Source organism: Plecotus auritus (genome assembly GCF_963455305.1).
Source record: "Plecotus auritus genome assembly, chromosome: 11".
NCBI lineage: Eukaryota > Metazoa > Chordata > Mammalia > Chiroptera > Vespertilionidae > Plecotus > Plecotus auritus.
In genome coordinates this window covers 13,016,550-13,036,833 of record NC_137777.1, presented here as the reverse complement: position 1 = coordinate 13,036,833, position 20,284 = coordinate 13,016,550, and the positions used below count along the sequence as shown (strand labels likewise).

The 20,284-nt window shown below is 43.3% G+C and overlaps 1 protein-coding gene across 3 annotated transcripts in view; it reads right to left on the bottom strand.

The window, feature by feature from the left end:
* Positions 1-20,284, bottom strand: part of VPS13B (vacuolar protein sorting 13 homolog B) — a 635,560-nt gene that overhangs the window by 74,646 nt on the left and 540,630 nt on the right. For all 3 annotated transcript variants that reach the window (XR_013959339.1, XM_080646974.1, XM_080646975.1), the window contains exons 41-43: positions 18,437-18,618; positions 16,625-16,974; positions 11,237-11,398 (exon numbers count right to left, since the gene is read on the bottom strand). Coding sequence is in view for 2 of the 3 variants with exons in the window: in XM_080646974.1 (XP_080503100.1) it covers positions 11,237-11,398; positions 16,625-16,974; positions 18,437-18,618 (694 nt within the window). In the remaining variant the exon portion in view is untranslated. The remainder of the gene's footprint in view (positions 1-11,236; positions 11,399-16,624; positions 16,975-18,436; positions 18,619-20,284) is intronic.

The window sequence follows — 20,284 nt, the reverse complement described above, 5'->3', positions numbered from 1 at the left end:
TTAAGACATGAAACGGGACCTGAGGACTGGTCTCGCCTGAAGTACACTGCGAATCCCCTCCTGCAGCGCTGTCCTTATGATCCTAGTGAATGTTAGAGGCCACTGGGAGGCCGACGGGCTGGGGTGGGGAGACCTGGAGCAACTCTTAATTAAGAGTCCAGGGCACTGACAGTAAACTGAAGGACACATTTTGAGATCAGAGGACCTGTTTTTGTGTGCCTATATAGTCTACACAAAATCATCCAACACGATGCAAAGAATATTGTTTATAATTTCCATACTAAGATAATTAAGCTTTTTTGTGTATGTCTGTGACAAATGTCTAAAATGTTACGAGAAGTCTCAACACTTATTATGTTCAGTAAAGATTTATCGAATGCCTATTATGGACAGGATAAAGGACTAGATATTGTGGAAAATCACTCTTTTAAAGCCTCCTACTTTTTTTTTCTTTTTACTTTCAGCAAACCCCACACCAACCTCACATTTGCACCAAGTATGAGGCTTCTGTGGGCGTTGCAAATGGCCACAGATTTTCTCAGCAGCTCTCCCTGGAAGGTGAAACCTCGTTCCTTACCCTTTGGATCTGGCCTGATCTTGAGGCCTGCTCTGCCTCCCAGGATGTGGCCGAAGAAATGCTGCATGACTCTGAGCTCAGGCTCAACCCACTTGCAGTCCCATCTGGGCTGCCTGCTGACGAGGTCCCGGGGAAGAGAACCAAGAGCACCTGGGCCACTGCCTGTCAACTACCAAAGACATGGGGGAGGCTGTTGGACCACCCAGCCCCGCTGGCCTACAGCTGGCTGCAGCCTCATGGCAGAGCCAGCAGAAGAACCTCCGGATGGTTCTTCTGCTGGCTCTGCCATGAGGTCAGATTTCTGACCAACAGACTCAAGAACTAATAATTTCCTGAAGCCACTGAGTTTTCAGGTGGTTTGTACGGCCGCAGCAGATACGTGGTACAAACTCCTCCCACCTGTGGTCAATCCTTCCACCTGTGATCTGGGCTCCTCCCTCTGCTTCCGTTCTAACACCTTATGACATTAATCCTTCTTCCTCTAGTTTGTGCATCATTGGCCTCTTCGCTATTTATTTGTTCTTATATATGATCACACCTAAGTTTCTTCCATTTAAAATCCTCGCCTGACCCTGCAGCTTTCTCTAGTTACTACCCAATGAAGGTTAAAAAAGAATCATGTTCATTCTCTTCATTTCTTTACCTCCCATGCTTTTCTCAACCCACTGCAAACTGGCTTCTATCCCTATTTTGTCACTGAATACGTTTTCCTGGAGCCATCAGTGACATCCCAATTGCCAAATACAATGGTCTCTTCAGTTCTTGTCTCACTGAGTCTTCTTATGGCATCTGACAACACTGACAATTCTACACCTAGATATTCTTTGGAGGTGTTTAGAACACCTTTATGTCCTAGTTTTCCTGCTATGTCTTGGTTTTCCTCATACCTCTTATTCCTGCTCAGTGGATCCCACTCCTCAGCCTAAACCCTACATTCTACCATTAGTCCTCATGGCAGCCCACTTCCATGACAGCCACAATGACCCTTGGCCCCTGTTATTTGTGCCTTTGTGTAGTCCCTTCCACACTGAATAGGGCTGGTCTGTGTAACCACTAGGATATTACACAAATGACAAGGGATGACTTCTGAGCTTAGGTCATAAAAGACACCGTGGCTTCTGTCTTATTCTATCTTGGTCCGGGGGAAGCCCGCTGCCACATCCTGGGAATACTCAAGCAGCTCCATGCAGAGACCTGTGAGGCAAAGAGCTGAGGCCCCCTGCCAAGGGCTATGTGACCGAGCCATTTTAGAAATGGGTCTTGCAGCCAAGCCTTTAGATGATGGCAGCTCCAGCTGACGTTTTGACTACCTCTTTATCAGAGCCTCTGAACTCAAGAGCCATTCAGTGACACCACTCTCAAGCTCCTGGCTAATGAAGCTGAGAATAAATATTTGTTGTTTTAGTACTCAAAGTTTTAGGGTAATTTGTTAAACAGCAGTATGTAACTGATAGAGATTTTGGTATCGGCAAGTGGGGTGCACTGTAACGAAAGCCTAAAATGTAGAAGGGCTTTGGAGCAGCAGGTGGGCAGAAACTGGAAGGACTTGGGGGCTCTTAGTGTCTAAGGTGCTTCAAAGATGTGGTGGCCTTAGAGGAGGCTGCCAGTGAGGACTTTAGGAAAATGTTATCGGGAACTGGAGGAAAAGGGATCCTTGTTCTGTAGTGGCAGAGAGTTCAGCAACACTATCACATGCAAAGGAGAAAGTGTGCCTAAGAAACCACGTGACCTAGCTAAGGAGATTTCCAGACAGTGCCTGAATGCCCCCTGGTTTTCATCTGCTGCTTATATTCAAGTCCAAGAGGGGCGATATAACCTTAAAAGAGCACTATCAGATAATAAAGATCCAAGATTCGCTAATTTTCAAAATTCCCAGATTTCCAGATGGCAAATGATGCCAAAATCAAGAAGTGGCTTCCAGTCAAAAATCATATCCAGGACATAGTCTAGGAATGAAGCTAAGGAAGTGGCTGTAAGCCCTCTGTTAAAGACCACAGAAAGATCTAAATCTGTGTCTCGATGAGCTATTTAAACCATAGGGTATCTAAGCCACGTAAGGGTGATGTCCCTCAACAGTGTCAGCAGAATCTCAAAGTGGAGAAGGAATGATCTTGAAGAGATAGATGGGTGTGATTTTCTCTAGGGTGGAGGTGGAGGCGGCCATGGAGGGGAAAATGGTGATGGGAAAACATAAAAAACTAAAAGGCAAGTAATATGGCCCAGTCAGTAATAAGTATGGAAGATTCAGCATATTGCTGGTAATTAAGACTTAAGCAGAGAGAATATAAATAATACTCATGACAATTTTCAAGGCATAATTCTTCTTAGAGACAATGAAATATTAAAAAAATACTCAGTTATTTAAAAGAAGGAAGAGAAATGCAAAGGAACAAAGAAGAGATGGGACAAATAGAAAACAAATACCAATGGTGGACATCAACTAAAATATGAACAATATGTATTTTACAAAAATATAAATTTTTATCCTCTTTTAAGTCCTTTGTGCTATTGTTGCCATATATTTAACTTCTATGCAATTTGTAAGCCCCAGAGTATTTTGTTATGTTTAATTTAAGCAATTAATTAAAAAATAATTAAGAAAAGATAAAAGAAAAATTAATAAGAAACCCACAAAATTGTTTAAAGAATTATATTGGCAGAAACACTGCCAATTTAGACTGAAAGAAACAGAGACAGTACAAAATGTAAAGAGGTTTTGAATCTTCAAAATTCTAGGAATAGAAAGCAGCCTGAGAAAACAATGACGTGTGAACATAGGGTACTTCCCATGGGAAAGGATGGATGACTCAGAGGCTTGGGCCAAGGTCTGAAGCCATGAGCCATAGGCAATTATTCCCAAGCAGAAGTATGATTCTAACCAAGAAACTTCCAACATTAATCTGGTTGGATTTCAGATCTACTTCTCCCATTTCCTCCTTTTACGAAAGGGCGTGTCTACAGTAGTTACCTGATGCCGGTACCACCACTGTACACTGTTCTATAGCAAGAGATAATAAAGTCCTCCTGGCACTCTCTCCTCAGCATTTTCCTCTCTATCCACTGCTATGTAGGCACTGAGGTAGGCCAACTTTTTAACCTCGAGGCCATCCTATTCTTTTGAGCCCCTGACCCTTAAGTTCAATGGCCACTTGGACGTCTGGTAAGAAAGGGCAAAGGGAAAGGAACCTTTTGTTACAGAGAGCCGAGTTCTTTACTAGACACTTTATGTTGAGATGTTCACTTATTTTTGCCGAAGAGGAAGTTGAAGCTCCAAGGAATTAAGAAACTGCCCAATCTTACACAGCTAACTAACCTTAGGGATGGAACCCAGGTATATTCATATTGGGAGGTTCGACTTGGGAAGTATCCCGTTTTCCAGGATCACTCAGGCTGTTGCAAAATGTATTGCCTGTGGATATATGATTAGGGCCTCCTCCAAGTCCTGGTGGCTTCCTACAGCGTCCTGCCCATGGCCCTCTACAAGGCAGTCTGCTTCTGCAAGGCCAGCAGGAGCCTGTGTGTCTCTCTCGCCTCACAAAAGGGGCCAATTGCTCTTTTAGGGCTTTTACCTGATTAAGTTAGGCCCACCCAGAATTATCTCTTGCTTTTCTTCCCTATGTTAGTGTTTTACTTCAATTCCCCATCATTTCTCCCTGTCTAGAACTACTGTAATAATATTCAGATACTGATCACGTCTATAATAATTTGTTTACTGTTCTGATTCCCTCATCCTATATAATAAAAGGCTAACATGCAAATTGTCCCCTTGACAGGGTGTTCAACCAGGAGTTTGACCAGGGGACGAGGCCGGCCTGCCAACCGACCATGGCCCCTCCCCCCAGCCGGCCCTTCCCCTAGCCGCCCCCCCCCCCAAATCGGGGCAGGCCAGCCGGCCCCCACCCCTGCACAAATTCGTGCACCAGGCCTCTAGTTGGACAATAAGTTTCTTAGAAGAAAATTACATATTTACAAATGAACAGGAGGGAGGGAAACTAAATAATAAGCGAGAGAGAAATAATGGCAAACAGGAGGGCTTGTGAGTGACTGAGGAAGGCCTTAGATGCCATGTAATTTGGAAATATTTAATAGATGGTGGGGGAGACTGAAAAATTTTGGACAGAAAAGTGTAATAATCAAAACTACTCAAGAAGTAGTCTGCAGATAGACTGGCATGGGGCAAAGCTGTAGCTAAAAGAATAATTGAGAAAAACTATTGTAATAGTTCAAATGAAGAGAAAGAAAGAAAACATTATTTAATTACTTAATTAATATATCATTACATTTGCCTCTGACTTAGTCTGCATATAATTTTTTCCAGGATGCTTAAATTAACTTCTCTCCAATTTAATAATCTATACCCCTTGTTTAAAAAGTTGGGAAGTATATAAAAATGTAATAAAGTGAAAAATATCACCTTAACCCACCACTCAGAGGCAACCACTGGTAACAGTTTCACGTATCTCCTTCTAGTATTTTTCTTTGCCTTTGTTCGTATATTGTTGGGGCCATTCTGTAAATACAGAACCTTTATTCTGCTTTTCTGACTGCTATAATATGGTAGTGCTTCCCCTTTCAATGTCAAACTTTAGAGGTCCCATAATAGTTAATCTTATAGATATGCCAGATTTTTACTTAACTTTCCTCGAAGTAAACATAATGGTTTTTAATTTTTTGATACTATAAAAATTAAATTGTGATAAACATTTTTATGTATAAACCTTTGCTTTAATTTGAATTATTTCCTGAGAGTAGGCTATGATCATTTTAATAGCTTTGACTCTTCTTACCAATTATTTTCTAGAAAGGAAGCATTAATTCCATTGCACCTTCAGTGTGTAAGAATGCCTTCTAAATAACTGTAGCATGCATGCCATGTACAGTGTAGCAGAAGAGGCAAACATTTGAAAAAATTTATCAGTTTGAACAGTTTTGTCAACACAGTGTACTTCCTTCCCTAAGTCTGCTTTTACATTTCTAAATTGTGACTGTGGCAAGGAATGCCTTTCTCTAGACATATGAGTACATACACTTATTAAATGAATAAGGAGAGTGGTAACTGAGTAAGAAATATAATCTAGTTAATGAAACTGCCAGTTGGGATTACCATAAAATAAGTAGGTAATACTCAAAATCCACTTTTCCCCCTTTAGATAAGAGAAAAATGATCAGATTTCACACTGAAATATTTTTACATACAAAAAGAGAACTGGAGAACTTTTGATCTATACAGGCCTAGAAGGAGTACAATAAAAATATTTTACTACTATGGGGTAAGTACAGGTTGATTATATGTGTTAGGTATAAACCAGTGGTCGGCAAACTGTGGCTCTCGAGCCACATGCGGCTCGCGAGCCACGGTTTGCCACTCTGTTGACTAATGAGTTTGCTGACCACTGCCTTAGGGAAAAACACTTAAAACATTTTAATAATGTACTAATGTCTTTACCTGAAGTCAAAACTTCTGGGTAAGGGTAATGCCTTACAGCAGTGGTCAGCAAACTCATACCAGTTTGCCAACCACTGGTATAAACTATTACTTATCATTCCTTAGTTTCTGAAACATCTTACCAAGTTTTCAAGTGACAGGAATACCATTTAGATCAGAGTAAAAATAATTTACTATCAAACTGTTAGTGTATTGAATTTTGTTAACTGGGAGGCCTTAAAACGGGGCTGGCAAGCTGTGGCATGTGGGCCAACTTTGGTGCAGTGTCTATTTTCATATAGCCTGTGAGCTAAGAATGGCTTTCACATTTTTAAATGGCTGAAAAAAATCAAAAGAATATTTCGTGATGTGTGAAAATTACTGAAATTCAAATTTTACTGTCTATAAATAAATTCTATTGGACCCAACCATGCTCACTCGTTATGGCTGCTTTTGTGCAGAGCTGAGTAGCTGCCACGCAGACTGCAGCCCTGAAGGCCCACACAGGAGATGGGTGCCGGCTCTGACCTAAAGTAACGTGTGCCTTCTATTTTCTTCACTAAATCTGATGCTTTCATGGATACTTCTGCTGCCCTTCAAAGTTAATTCTTACCTTGTTTTATTTTGCATTTTTAAATATCTGCCATTTTTCATGAGCTTACGAAACTTTCTAGGGTATCCATTTTGAAGCAACATTTTATTATTTTCTTTAGAATTGTCTATAGCACATTTTCACCCTGCTTGGTGATTTGATTACTAAAATGAAGTCACTGAGATTTGAAATTCTGCAATTCCAAAAACAATGTACAATCTATACCTTGTGCATGTCATAGGGGTAAAAGCAAATGTAGTTCCTTGTGTATGAAGTAGCCGCATTCCTGTTTCAAGCAGTTTAACTAGCCAACAGTGCTCTCTATTAACCAGTAAAGGACTTTAACTCAGAGGGAAGGTGGGGGTGGGTAGGAACTTGTATGTGTACATGCATAACCCATGGACACAGATAATAGTGTGAAGGGCTGAGGTGGGCTAGAAGGGGATAGTGGTTTACAATAAAGTTTTTTTTAAAAAAAGGAACTAAAGAAAAAAAAAAAAGAAAAGGACATTAACCTGAACAGACTATACACAAATCCTCGCAGTTGATGGAAATGTCACTATACTTGGTTTGGTAAATTAAACACAGCTTCCCTTGACTCTGAACTGCCCATATTCTGGGGAAAGAGTCCATACACTCACACTTCTGGTCCCTATGTGAACTCGATAGAACGTGAAGCACTTCTCTGAAGACCAATCCCTCGCTGACTATTGTTCTCATACAACGTGATCTGAAGTCTACTGGACTGGGATATTTAGGGCCCTCTGTCGTGGCAAATATGGCTGTGCGGCTGAAGAGGTTCAATGATTCCCTAGGAGATAGTTTTGTTCTTCCTCTGATTGTTGGCAAGCAACTGTTGTGGGATACCCAGCATTTTAAGCGACTCTGCCTCAGAGCGTGTGCTGGAAACTCTAAGGAGAGTCTTGAACTTTTCATTTCTAACGGGTTTTTCAGCTTTGGATTTCTGGCATTGGTTGTGTCCGTGTTTCTTCCCATCCTGCTGGGACTGACTGTTGTTAGCAACCTCCTGTGTGGTTCCCCGACATGGCGACCTCTTTGAAACCTTTCCAGGTGTCATTGCCACTCTCTTGATCCCTGCAATCTAAGCTGCATTGTTTGGTGGAGTTACGTTCTGTGAACTTTAGAAATCCTCCCTGCGACTATGAATTGACTATCACCCAAGGTAGCATAAACAGCAGACACAAATGTTCCTGAAACCACGCCTGCTGGGCAATGCAGGATGTGACTTGGAGTCTGGAAAAGAGAACAGTTTGCTCACTTGCGAGGCTAGGACTACCTCCAGGTGCGGTTTGAAGCTAAGTGGCTAGTTTTTCCTGATCCTCAGATGGAATCTCTCATTAGAACACAGCAGAATCTGTGCTTGTGGATGGAAGGAATTCCATGAAGACCCCACGGGCCCAGTAAGACCTCTGGCTTCAGAGGATCCTAAAACACACTTCCTTCAGCATATGAGGCTGTGGGAGAGAGACACTGTGGTTTGCTGCTTGTTGTCATTTTTTTTTTTTTTAAATCTGATCTAAGTTTAGCCTAAGATTATAATGAACACAGCTCATTCTAAAATTTGTGTCCAGAGGCTGCAGTTACAGATTTAAAAGAAAAAAATAAGTTTAATAGACACCTGTCTTATGTCTCCAGTTTGTCATTAAAAATTATTTGTTTTTGGTAATACAGTTAAGGCTTTGTAAGAGTTCCTACTTGGACTGAGAACCCCATTAGTCTAGCTTTAAAAGTGGAGTATTAGACAGTGATTTCCAAGCCCTTCTTTTAAAGCCTCACGGCTTGGCTATCCTAACAGACAATTCATGCTGCCAAAACCTAGGAGAGTTTGACAACGTTTTGAAAATAACACTATATTGAGAATGAAAACATATGGGATGCCAACTCTACTGCTATCTCAGCTTAATATTTCTAGTTCTCTCCTTGCCTAAAAATATGCATAACAAATAACACAAACCACACAGGGATACTGTGGAAACAAAATTAGTAATAAATACAAAAAAGACCTTGAAAAGGGGCAAGAGCGTTAATATGAAAGGTGTTCCACCCACCACTGTATGCCCATAACATGAAGGGTGATCACCAGAACAGCTGGCTCATAACACCACCGAGCCAGCTGTTCTCACGATCACCCTTCTCATGTGGGCTCCTGTGTCCGGGGAACCTTGAGGGTCAACAGGGCCACGGTGGTCCATACATCTTAGGGGACTGTGAGGGGCAGTAAGCCTCCTCCTACTTCACTTTCTTTTGTTTTTGTTTGCTTCACATTCCGAGTCCTGCAGCTGTGTGTGAATGGGGGACCAGGCGACAGGTACAGTCAGTGTGACAGTGGGGAAGGGCATGCAGTGAGAACAGAGCCACCGTTGTCTGATCACTAGTCACCTTACTAACTGTAGATGAGAAGTTTCCTTACCGCCCCTGGGAAACGGGAGGATGAAGCAAGGCTGTAAGAAGGTAAGATGCCTCGATGGGTCCACGACTCAGGAAAGAAATACAGTTTGAGAACAGACCAAGGACAGGACACGCTCTGATTTGGTTGCTGTGCCCAGACCCTGACCCCCTTCGGGAGGTTTTCTCGGGAACGCTGACCATTCTCCGGTCCCAGGAACGGGCTGAGCTGGCTGTAACATCACAGAAGATTAGCCACCTTGTTATCGGACTCTGAGCTCCTGAAGGCCGGGCTGCAGATGCTGCCCTCCCCTTTCCCTGTTACACTTGCAGCTCCCAGCTGCACGTAGCCATCTTCTCCCTCGTGTGTACATAACCAGCCAACTGGCGGGGTGGGGGTGGGAGGTGGGGTGCAGAGCAGATTTTTGTGGGTGACCTGCTGCTCTCCCATACTGCCGGCGTTATTGGAATAAATGCTCATATATGATTCAGCCCTGTCTCTGCTTAATTGGCTCCAGTAGTGACAGGCAGCCCGGACCCTTGGTTGTCTGTTTATAAGTGGACCATAGCTCACGTGGCAGCTTCTCAGAGGCCTCCTTCCTGCCACTAACTCACTGCTGCGAATGCCATCACCATGGAAACCTTTCAGAACTCTAAAAGGCGACAACAAGTGTTAACCCAGGTTGTCTGGGTGGCTAGAATCATAAGTGGTCATTTTATAATTTGCTCTATATATCTGTATGTTCTCACTTTTGCAATGAATAAGAAATGAAATAAAAAGGAACTTAATTTTGAAACAAATAAACAAAACACCCTTTAACTATGTTATAAGAGGCAAACAATCAAATGACTTAAAAACTCTCTAACACGGAAATTTCTCAAGAGGAAAATTTGAAAATAACGGCATGTCATTCACTCTAAAATTATGAGTGCAATATTATATCATTTAAAAAATATTTGTGAGAACTTTTTACTAAAAAGGATTTTTGTAGTTTTAATGTCCTGTCAACTTAACTAGAATTAAACAATATACTTAAATAAGAATTGTACTGTAACAACATTTCCAAATTTTATAGCAATCGTGTGGCAATTCATGACACAGCGAGGAAGAAATCAGAATCTAGCTACTGGGGTGGGGGGAGCAGGCGGGAGCCCGAGGGCCGAGCATGTTCTGAGGCCGGTTATGGAAGCCGGTCCCACATGGGAAAACTTGTTCTCTAATTTAATGACTTTCTTTTAATCACAAGCAGACAGTAGTTTCCTTATTACCCCGAGTTTTACAAATACATTATTCCTGAGAGTACTTCCTAGGACTTCTTTTACTCACTTAAGACCACATCTTTGTGTTTAATTCACCCTCACATTATCCCTCTGGGGCACATCCCTCTAATTATTCCCATCGAATGGGACAGGGAAATGGAATTATGCTACTTGGAAAACAGACATCCTTCGGTATGTCTCTCCACAGTGCTCCGTGGGCATATTCTGTCGTCCTGCTCGCTTCATCACAGAATGGGAGCTGTCCCTCGGAAGGCGAGGATTACCTTTGAACTCCCCGTGCCTGGCACATGCTTGGCACACGGTAACAATCTGAAGAAACAGCCCGGCCGGCGTGGCTCAGTGGTTTAGCATCAACCTATGACACAGGAGGTCACGGTTCGATTCCCGGTCAAGGCACAAGCCCGGGTTACAGACTCTATCCCCAGTCGGGGGCTTGCAGGAGGCAGCCGATCCATGATTCTCTCTCATCATTGATGTTTCTATCTCTCGCTCCCCCCCCCTCTCAAATCAATAAAAATATATTTTAAAACACCTGAATAAACAAATGAATAATAATACCCAATGCATAATGCTTACAGTTTATCAAACACTGTTTGGTGCCTTATTCATATTTATTTAGTCATCACCATCCCATGAAATAGTCACTGTTATTATCCCCGTGTTACACGTGAGAAAGCTGACGCGTGGGAAGTAAAGCAAGGTCACTCACACCCGGCCAGGATCCAAACCTAATCTCGTGGCCACCGTGCCATTCCACCGCCCGTGCTCCTGGGAGAACGTCCTCTCCAAGGGACACTCGGAGCACTGTGCCCCCATCTCTCAACATTTCTGGGTTCCGTGGGTCCTTGGGAGACCCACCCCAAAAGAGGAATAGCTGGACACAGGCACACAACTGCAGAACAAGTGAGCCGCTGGCCTTAACGATGGCTGTGCTCGTGAGCTGCTTCTCACATACCTGTGGGGATCTGTGCGAGCGCCAGCTGTACTGGTGACGGTGGAGGCTTGCCAGCAGGACGTTCTCATCAGTGTCCACCTGGCCAAACCGCAGTGTCTCCTGGGTGTCGTTACAGATCACAAAATGGCTGAAGACCAGCTCCTCCACCTCAGGGCATTGGTTCTGAAAGAAAAGGGATACGAACGCCAACGTGCATCAGATTAACTGCAAGATGTTTGGCAGCTGTCTGCCCAGTGGCGATTGTTACAACGCAGGAACACTCAAGGATCTGCTGTCATTAGCTCGTGTATACAAAGTATTCTATACTTCCAGGACAAGCACCAAAAATACCTTAAAGAGATCTTACACGGTCCAAAAATATGTTTTGACTTATACTCCTGCAAAATAAATCATAGACACAGAGGAGTAAAAGAACAATGAGATCCCTCAAACTTTGAACATTTTAAAATGAATTAACATCCTACAGAGAACGCTGTGCTGGGTAGTGCACGTGTTTGAGCAGAGTGCTGGCGGCTAGAATTACCGTGTTCCTGGCCTTCTCAACTTGGCAATCAAGACCAATTACAAAGCCACAGTGTGTACCCTACAGAAAGTAAGGATCTTTTAGGTAATATGTCCCCAGATCCCTTAAGGGGGAGGGAGGGAGGGAGGGAGGGAGGGAGGGGGGGAGTGTGTGTGTGTGTGTGTGTGTGTGTGTGTGTGTGTGTGTGTGTGTAAATGTGCTCAGGGAGAGATGCAAATAAAACCACAACTTTCCCTCTATTGTTAAGAGGCTGCACACACAAAACAGACTGCTCCAGAGTCGGGGTAAGCCAAGTTGCAGTTTTCAAGAGAAGTATGTTAGCTAAAACACAGGTGTTGGTGTCTGTTGCAGCTGATAGTCTTCAATCAGCAAATGTCTTCCATGAACCTGTGAAGGCTCAGCAAATTAGTAATGGGCTCCTGTGTTTTGCCTCCTTTTCAACTTAGTGGTGTCTCTCCTGGTTGCAGTTATGTTAAAACACGGGCAAAGTGATAGAGAACTTCTGTTCTTACTCTGGGTAGGTTATGGCTTAATGAACAGTAAGTATGCTTTGGGTAAACAAAAAGAAAAGCTAAGTAAACGATGCACTTTAGAAAAAAAGTATAAACCAGCCCATCAATTTGCAGACAATGGGAGGTAATGTGCTTCTCTGCTGGCCTGTTTCCTGTAAATGACGTCACAATGCCACAGGCCATCCTTTGCCCCACGAGAGGAGAGTCAAAGGCGATGCATCCCTCAGAGCACAGGGAGTTACAGGATAGAGGCCTGCAGCCAGTGGATGGGCGAACCCACCTGAATCCAGCCCGGACCAGGTCCGACCTAGAACTCATCCAGAGCAGTTATCCTGGGAGGAGGAATCCACTCCTCTTCATCCGCCAGTCCCCAGGTGGGGGCAGTGCTCTGCGGCTGCAGCTGGTGAAGAGGCCCTGAGGCAGCTCCTTCCAGACATCCCTGAGGACTTCCAGCCCTCGCTCCACCACCCAGCCATCCCCACCAAACCTGTCTGCTCACGGAGCGCCACCCTGCTGGACAGCCACACTAACCACGAAACTGTCTCTGGCTCAGCAGCAAAGGAATGATAATGTCAGTTATCTGCTGTCTCCCATAATGCTCTCGGCTGCGGCTTTTAATCCTGAGCCGTGACTTCATGACTGGCCAGCCAGCAGGTTCTAGACGTCCTGGCCCTGCCACATCCAACCTCCTCTCCACTTGCTCACGACAGCCCAGCTCCGACAGCCCCTTGCAGGTCCACCCACACTATCCTGACCACCCTCAACTCACCCGACATGTCCCTCTCCTGCCCCAGTGCCTGTCCCCTGCTGCCACATCCTTCCTCCTGGCTCCACAAGCTTCCTTCCACTCAGCCTTCAGGCTCCTGTGTCCAGGCTCTGTCCTCGGAGCAGCCTCTGAGACCTCCCCACATCAGGGCCCTGTTTTATGCTCGCATCTTACTCATCATTCACCTTCGCAGAATTACCCCTGCTGGGACTAAGGAATTGTTTGTATGACCACAGGTTCCATATTGTCTCCATCACTAGACTCCATGCTTCATAAGGGCAGGAATCAGCCTGTGCTATTTATAACTTTCCCTCCAGTTCTCAGCATAATGCCTGACACATAAAATACTCAATAAAAACTTATGAAACAAATATAGAAGTTTAATTTTTAAAAGTATGAATGTAATAAATGCTCACAGTAGAAAAGTTAGGAAATACAGGAAGTATGGATTGTTTAAAAGTCTCTAACTGTGATTAACATTTCGATGAATTTTCTTCCAGCAGTTTTTCTCTTCTGAGTGTCCTGCCTGTTCCTGTTCGAGTCCATCCTACCCGATCCTACCTCCTGCACCTTATATAAGGTTTGTAATCAAATGGGAGTCACATGTAGAATGAGTCCTAATGGTTTTTCCATTTAGCATTGTGTAAGCAACACAAGCTGCTCTCCTTGTAAACAGTTTTCCTCTCCTTTAGGCCCAAGAGCAAAACATGAAGACAGGATATGCTGCCAAACTCCCACCTAGACAGACATCCCAAGGTTGAGATTCAGTTTTCATAATGAACTGGGATCTCTGCGATGGTGACCCAGAGGTTAAGTGACCAGATGGGGCTTGAGTAGAAAAAAAATCATATTACTTTCCTCATCTCTGAAAAGTGACCTTTCATAAATGATGAGGGTTTAGGAAAAAATGTAAATGAAAGAACACGAGGGGGTTGTTTACATTTTTCTAAAGAATACTCAGTCCTCAGGGAGCTGTTTTCCTACTGCTCCTTCATCGTGGGGCTCATTATAACTGCTACACGCTTAGGCATTTCTTGGACTGTTTTAAATTCTGGTATAAAAAGATCATACACATTTCATAGGACTTCCAGAGGCGAAACCTTAGAATGTTCACTCAGATGTGTAATTAAAAGGTGGCTTATTTACATGTAAGGTTTGCGTTGGAGTGTTGTGCAGGCATTTGTAGCTAAACAGAGATATCGTTTTGGTGTAAGATAAGACACATGAGTATAAGCTTGATTTTAAATAAAAATCCCCTTTAAATGCTATTTTGTTCAAATGTGGGAATGTGACATAAAAATGAAAAGCAAACTTCAAATGTCATTTTGGTCCTTAAGCTGGTTCCACAAGACATTAATCATTTACAAAAAAAAAAAAAACACAAAAAAACCCAACAACAACAACAAACTGCCACCAGAGAAATCAGACACTAATGAAGGCTTCTGTTAATCTTGAACTTGTGACCTAAAGGTGGAAGGCCAAATTGTTTCATGCTTCATCTGTCTGGTCCCTCTACACTGGATACAAATGACCTGTCTCAGAGATGAATCTGATAAAAAGTATGTGGAGAACTCACATGTCCTGCTTATTAAATTCCTATTTCTCATTGGTAACAATTATACTGCATAGATCACTGTACACTCAATAAAATCCACGTTGGAAACTAAGTTTCCCCTCTAAAGGGGATAAACCACATTCTGAATATTTTAGAAACAATGAACTTAATAACCCTTTATAAGCCCATTTCAATGTCAAATGTCCTATAATTTTGAAGTTGTGCATTTATGTATTTACTTTAGAATACACAGGGTTAGATGCCTACCACATTAAAACTTGGTGGCAAGTACCCTTGACACGGGAGGAAACAAGAAAATTACAGCAACAATTACAGAAGTATATCCGCTTGTGGCTCATGTTAACATTGCCAAATCCCTGTGTAAATCAGAACCAACTATTCATAGAATGTACCTGTCAGCAATATGCTACGTGACATATGGCTCTACTTAATCAAATATACAATTCCATTAAAAAACACCCCTCAGAATATTCCTTCAAGGCACTGGGCTAGCCAGTCATTCACACTCTGATGTGGTTTAAAACATTTAAATATTTATGCGCTGTGTTATTTATATGTATAGCTGTGTCTAAGAGAATATTTTTACCCTGGGAGGGAACTGGGATTTCTGGAGGCCATTTTGCAGTAGTTGCTACACACGAGTCCCCTCATAATGGCCCCCAATACCAAGACAAAAATATCCTACGTTTAAGTCCTCTATCAATGACTCTTTTATATTTTCTAGGTTTGTTTTTTATTAAATGCATTGTTCAAAATATGACAAAAAACAGAAATTGGAGCCATGCAAGTTTTTTTCACATCGCTATTCGAACCAGCTGCAAAGATTTAGATCACACTAGCTCTTATTTTACGCATGTCCTTTGCAACAAGAAAACCATGGAATGCCCTTAAAAAGGAATTTTAAAATATAAAACAGATGTGTTATCTTCTTTCCCTTTGCTATTGTAGTGCCATGTTAGGTAATTAATTCCTCAGTCTTGTATAGGTCTTTGTGCACATACAGAAAAGTTTATTCCCATAAAGATTCTTGTGCTCGAGAACTCAAGCCCCTCCCCACCGCACTGTGCCTGTTCACACGTGAGGTCAGTGCGGGATGAAGGACCATTTCTCTTGGGGAGCCAGCTCCACACAAATGCACCTAACATACTTAAAGGTGGGAAGTGCCTCAGCTTACACAGCAACACGAACTTTATGGAAATACAGTATTATACTGACTATCAGAAAGAGAAGTGATTTGTTCTTAAATCATTGAGCATATTATCATCCAAACATTCAAATTAAAATCCATTATGAAGTGCTTTTTTAATGATTCAAAATGGCAGACTGTCGTAGGAGAAAGACTAAGCCCACCGTGTGCTCACGTTTCCTCTGCAAAAAGATGGAATGTTGCCGAAACCGGTTTGGCTCAGTGGATAGAGCGTCGGCCTGCGGACTGAAGGGTCCCGGGTTCGATTCTGGTCAAGGGCATGTACCTTGGTTGCGGGCACATCCCCAGTGGGAGGTGTGCAGGAGGCAGCTGATCGATGTTTCTCTCTCATCGATGTTTCTAGCTCTCTATCCCTCTCCCTTCCTCTCTGTAAAATGTCAATAAAATATATTAAAAAAAAAAAAAGATGGAATGTTTATTATCAGAGAGGCGCGCCCATGGTCCTTCAGTCTGCAATAGATGCTCAGACAATTTGATACATAGCTAAGCTGAAGCTTTGGCAAACTAGAGCCATAAAACTTGAAAAAAATTTCTGGGAATATGTTACTTTCCACACAGATGTGGTACATTAGTCACAAAAATGTGGGCATGATCTCCTATGCATATGTAGAGAACCCATATCCTCCAAAGCTTTTATGCATCACTTAGCCAAAACAGAGAACAGAGAAGGTCCCAAATATGATGGTGCCCATCAAACTCTTCATTCTCTCACACTTGAGTTTATGCTTATTATTAGAAGTGACAACAGAGCGCCAGTCAGAACTCACACGTGGACAAACTGCACACGGTCTAGGATGCACGTACCTGCTGCCAAGCTTGCACTGCCGTGTTTAGGGAGTGAACCGCGTGCTGCCCGAAGTTTACAAACACAGAATCGACGATGATGGTGCAGTCGAGCCGCTTTTCTGCTGCATCGCTGGAAACGGCCATCTGTCCAGAGACGCTGAAGGGTTTCACCAGGCTCTGCATCGTCACATTCCTGCACTCCAGAAGCTTGCAGTCTGCGTGGGCTGAGAACTGGATCTCCTGACAGACAGAGCTGCTGCTCCACTGTCGGAGATACAGGTGTGGCTCTCTGAAGGAAATGATCATGTATTCCAGCTCAGGTGGCACATTTTTATCCGAAACAAATGGCTGTAGGTAGGGTGGCGGAGCTGTTGGAAAACAAGCACGAAAAAGAGCCACCGAGATAAGCCTGTGCTTCATAGAAATAAAGAGATGACATTTAAATTATTCGGTTTTTGGTTATGGAATTCAATATTGGATGTTTAATAAATGTAAACGTTCTCCTGAAGATAATGCAATATTTGAACTGCCATTTGATATTTGCAAGCAAAACTGGTTTGTTCAACCAGCAGGCCTCTTAAATACATATTGTCTCCAAAGGTTACAGTCAGTTTCACAGACAAACTTTGATCACAGAGACAAGAAATAAAATGAAGAGGAGGTAAATATTTGAGGAGAGTTTCTTGGAAGTGTCTGTATCTACTCACCAAATCTCAAAAGCAAAGTCATGACTCAGAGAGTTAGAAAAATCAGGTTGAACTCCATTTTTGCTGAAAAGGCAAGATGTTTAACAGCAGCTGTGTTTACTTTTAATCTGATTTTTCCCCTTTTTTCCATTACATGTCGGTTGAAAACCTAATACCTGAATCAAAATGTATTGACTAGAAAAGGTTTGGTAAAGGCTTTGAGGAATAATTATTCATGTAATATTATCAAATCTATAAAAGGCCACTTTGGGGCTGTGGGGAAATTTAATCTCCGACTGTACAAGCTTGTTAAAGTGCTACTCTTTCAAATGATTGGAGAAGTTGCCAATCTTTTGTAGAAGGTAGTCATGCTTTTAAAATAAGGTGATATCAAGCATTTTTGGAATCTATCTGCCATTAATGTAATGGGTCAGGATATAGAACAAAAACAGATGTATTTCTTTCAAATAGATCTAATTGGAATATTAGCAAAACCTGCAATTTAGTAACTTGCTTGAAAATTCCTACTGGAAACATGCAAAATCCTGTCAGTTCATTACAATTAGTAACCTATGTAATAGGTCCATAAGATAGCTCAAAAGTAAGAGGCACACCTGTTATATGAAGTCAACTTCAGAATAACGTTGCCAGTGCTCACTGTTAGGGGAAATGATGCCGCTTCTAAGACCTTCCACCAGCGTGTGGGTGGTGGTCGGCAGAGAGGACCTTTGGGTGGGGAAGTGATTAGCAGTCACAGCACTGTGAAACATCACTAACACTCTAGCGCAGTGGTCGGCAAACTCATTAGTCCACAGAGCCAAGTATCAACAGTATGATTGAAATTTCTTTTGAGAGCCAAATTTTTTAAACTTAAACTTCTTCTAATGCCACGTCTTCAAAATAGACTCGCCCAGGCCGTGGTATTTTGTGGAGGAGCCACCCACACTCAAGGTGCCAAAGAGCCGCATGTGGCTCGCGAGCCGCAGTTTGCCGACCACAGCTCTAGTGCACAGAATGGAAACCCCTCCAAAACTTTTTACTTCCTCAAAAGAAATTATCTGGGTAAAAACAGATGAATTGTGTCTTGAGAGCCCAAACAATGAGTATTAAGTGGATGTTATTCTGATGCTAAAATGAAGAGTACCTGTGCCTAGTTGATCCAAGTGATGACAAAGATGGAACTCCAGGCGAGCAAACTGGAGGGAAATGCAAAGAGATGGGACAAACCACGGGGTGAAGCAGGAGTCCACCCGGGTGCAGGCAGCCAGGGCTGTTGGTGTTACAAGCTGGTCACAAGTGCTCTGAGAACCGGATTCACTTGCAGAGCTATGGGAAAGAAGAGAAAAAAGAAGTTCAATAGCCTAAATCTCCCAATATCTTATAAGTGAAATGTCTTTCGATAGGGTTTTTAAAGCTAGCACCCATAATCCTAGAGTCAATGTTATCAAATCTTTTCTATCTACTCACATAAATTAGTTGTTTTTAAACATTCAGGTCATGTGATTAGTCCCTATGAGCTACCAGCAGAAAAATTTCAAAGCCATTCCTCAAACCCCAGGCCATGCTGACCTCCCTGCAACCCAATTTTTTTTTCCATCCACATCTCATGTAACGTATGAACAATTTGCTCTCACATTAGTTTAAGATCAACACAACTCAGAGCATGACTCCACTGTTCAAACCACCCAATACTTTCAGTGTCACATACATGTTTCACTTGTGCAGATTGTCCACATCCACTTCCCCATGTCAACTAGTCAGTACTCTTTACTGAACACCCACTGAATTCTGTACGAAGTGCCACACGAGTCCTGACCATGATCAGAAGAACCCAGGTCCCATGGCCCATTACCCTGCACGGCCCTCTCTTCACTTGCCATCCTCTTCACACCATTTCATACAAGTAACTTAGACTAGCAGGAGCAGTGAGGGCGTCGGCAGGAGGGAAGATGTTTGCAGTGGTGGCTGCTGGTGTGCAGGGGGACATGCTGCCTCGCCCCAGTGCCAGCAGAAGCCTGAGAGCTGGGGATTGTGAGGGGCAAGGTGCAGCCTGGCCACTGTGCATGCTCAAGTGATGCTGCCCACGTGCCCCTCACTGTCGTCCACGCCCTTCTTTCCAAATCTAAACTTTGCTCTGCAGTTATGGTAGCTTGGCTCCCAAATACATGAGGAGCCTCGCGAAATAACACTGTGATTTACAGTATCCTAGAGAGAACGCTGACAGGAAAAACTGAAGAAATAAATCCTTGGTTTTCCAAGAACTCACAGTCTAACTGGTGATATAAAATATGTGGACATTTAGAAACATTATACAACAGAGCCATCATCCACGGATAGGAAAGTCAGAAGGGCTACCAGAGTGGAAACAAGGAACTCGAGATGGCGTGGGGTGAACCATGTGGATGCTCAGAGTGCGGATCTTCAGCTGAGTACTGAGAGAGGCTGTGGCACAGCTGGTGAGGAGGAAAAGCTGGTGAGAAGGAAAAGCTGGTGAGAAGGAAAAGCTGGTGAGAAGGAAAAGCTGGTGAGAAGGAAAAGCTGGTGAGAAGGAAAAGCTGGTGAGAAGGAAAAGCTGGTGAGGAGGAAAAGCTGGTGAGGAGGAGAAGCTGGTGAGGAGGAGAAGCTGGTGAGAAGGAAAAGCTGGTGAGGAGGAGAAGCTGGTGAGGAGGAAAAGCTGGTGAGGAGGAAAAGCTGGTGAGGAGGAGAAGCTGGTGAGAAGGAGAAGCTGGTGAGGAGGAAAAGCTGGTGAGGAGGAAAAGCTGGTGAGGAGGAGAAGCTGGTGAGGAGGAGAAGCTGGTGAGAAGGAAAAGTGGCGAGAAGGAAAGCTGGGAGCTCGGCTGGCAGACGCAGGGCTGCGGCGTGCGTGAGGGATCTGCTCGGTCAAGGCACCTAAGCTTTGTAAGGCGATCTCTGCCACGGCTGGAAGAGCACCAGCCCTTGTTCTTCACTTACAGGAACCTGCACCAGCTCCCACTGGAGTCACCGAGAGAGG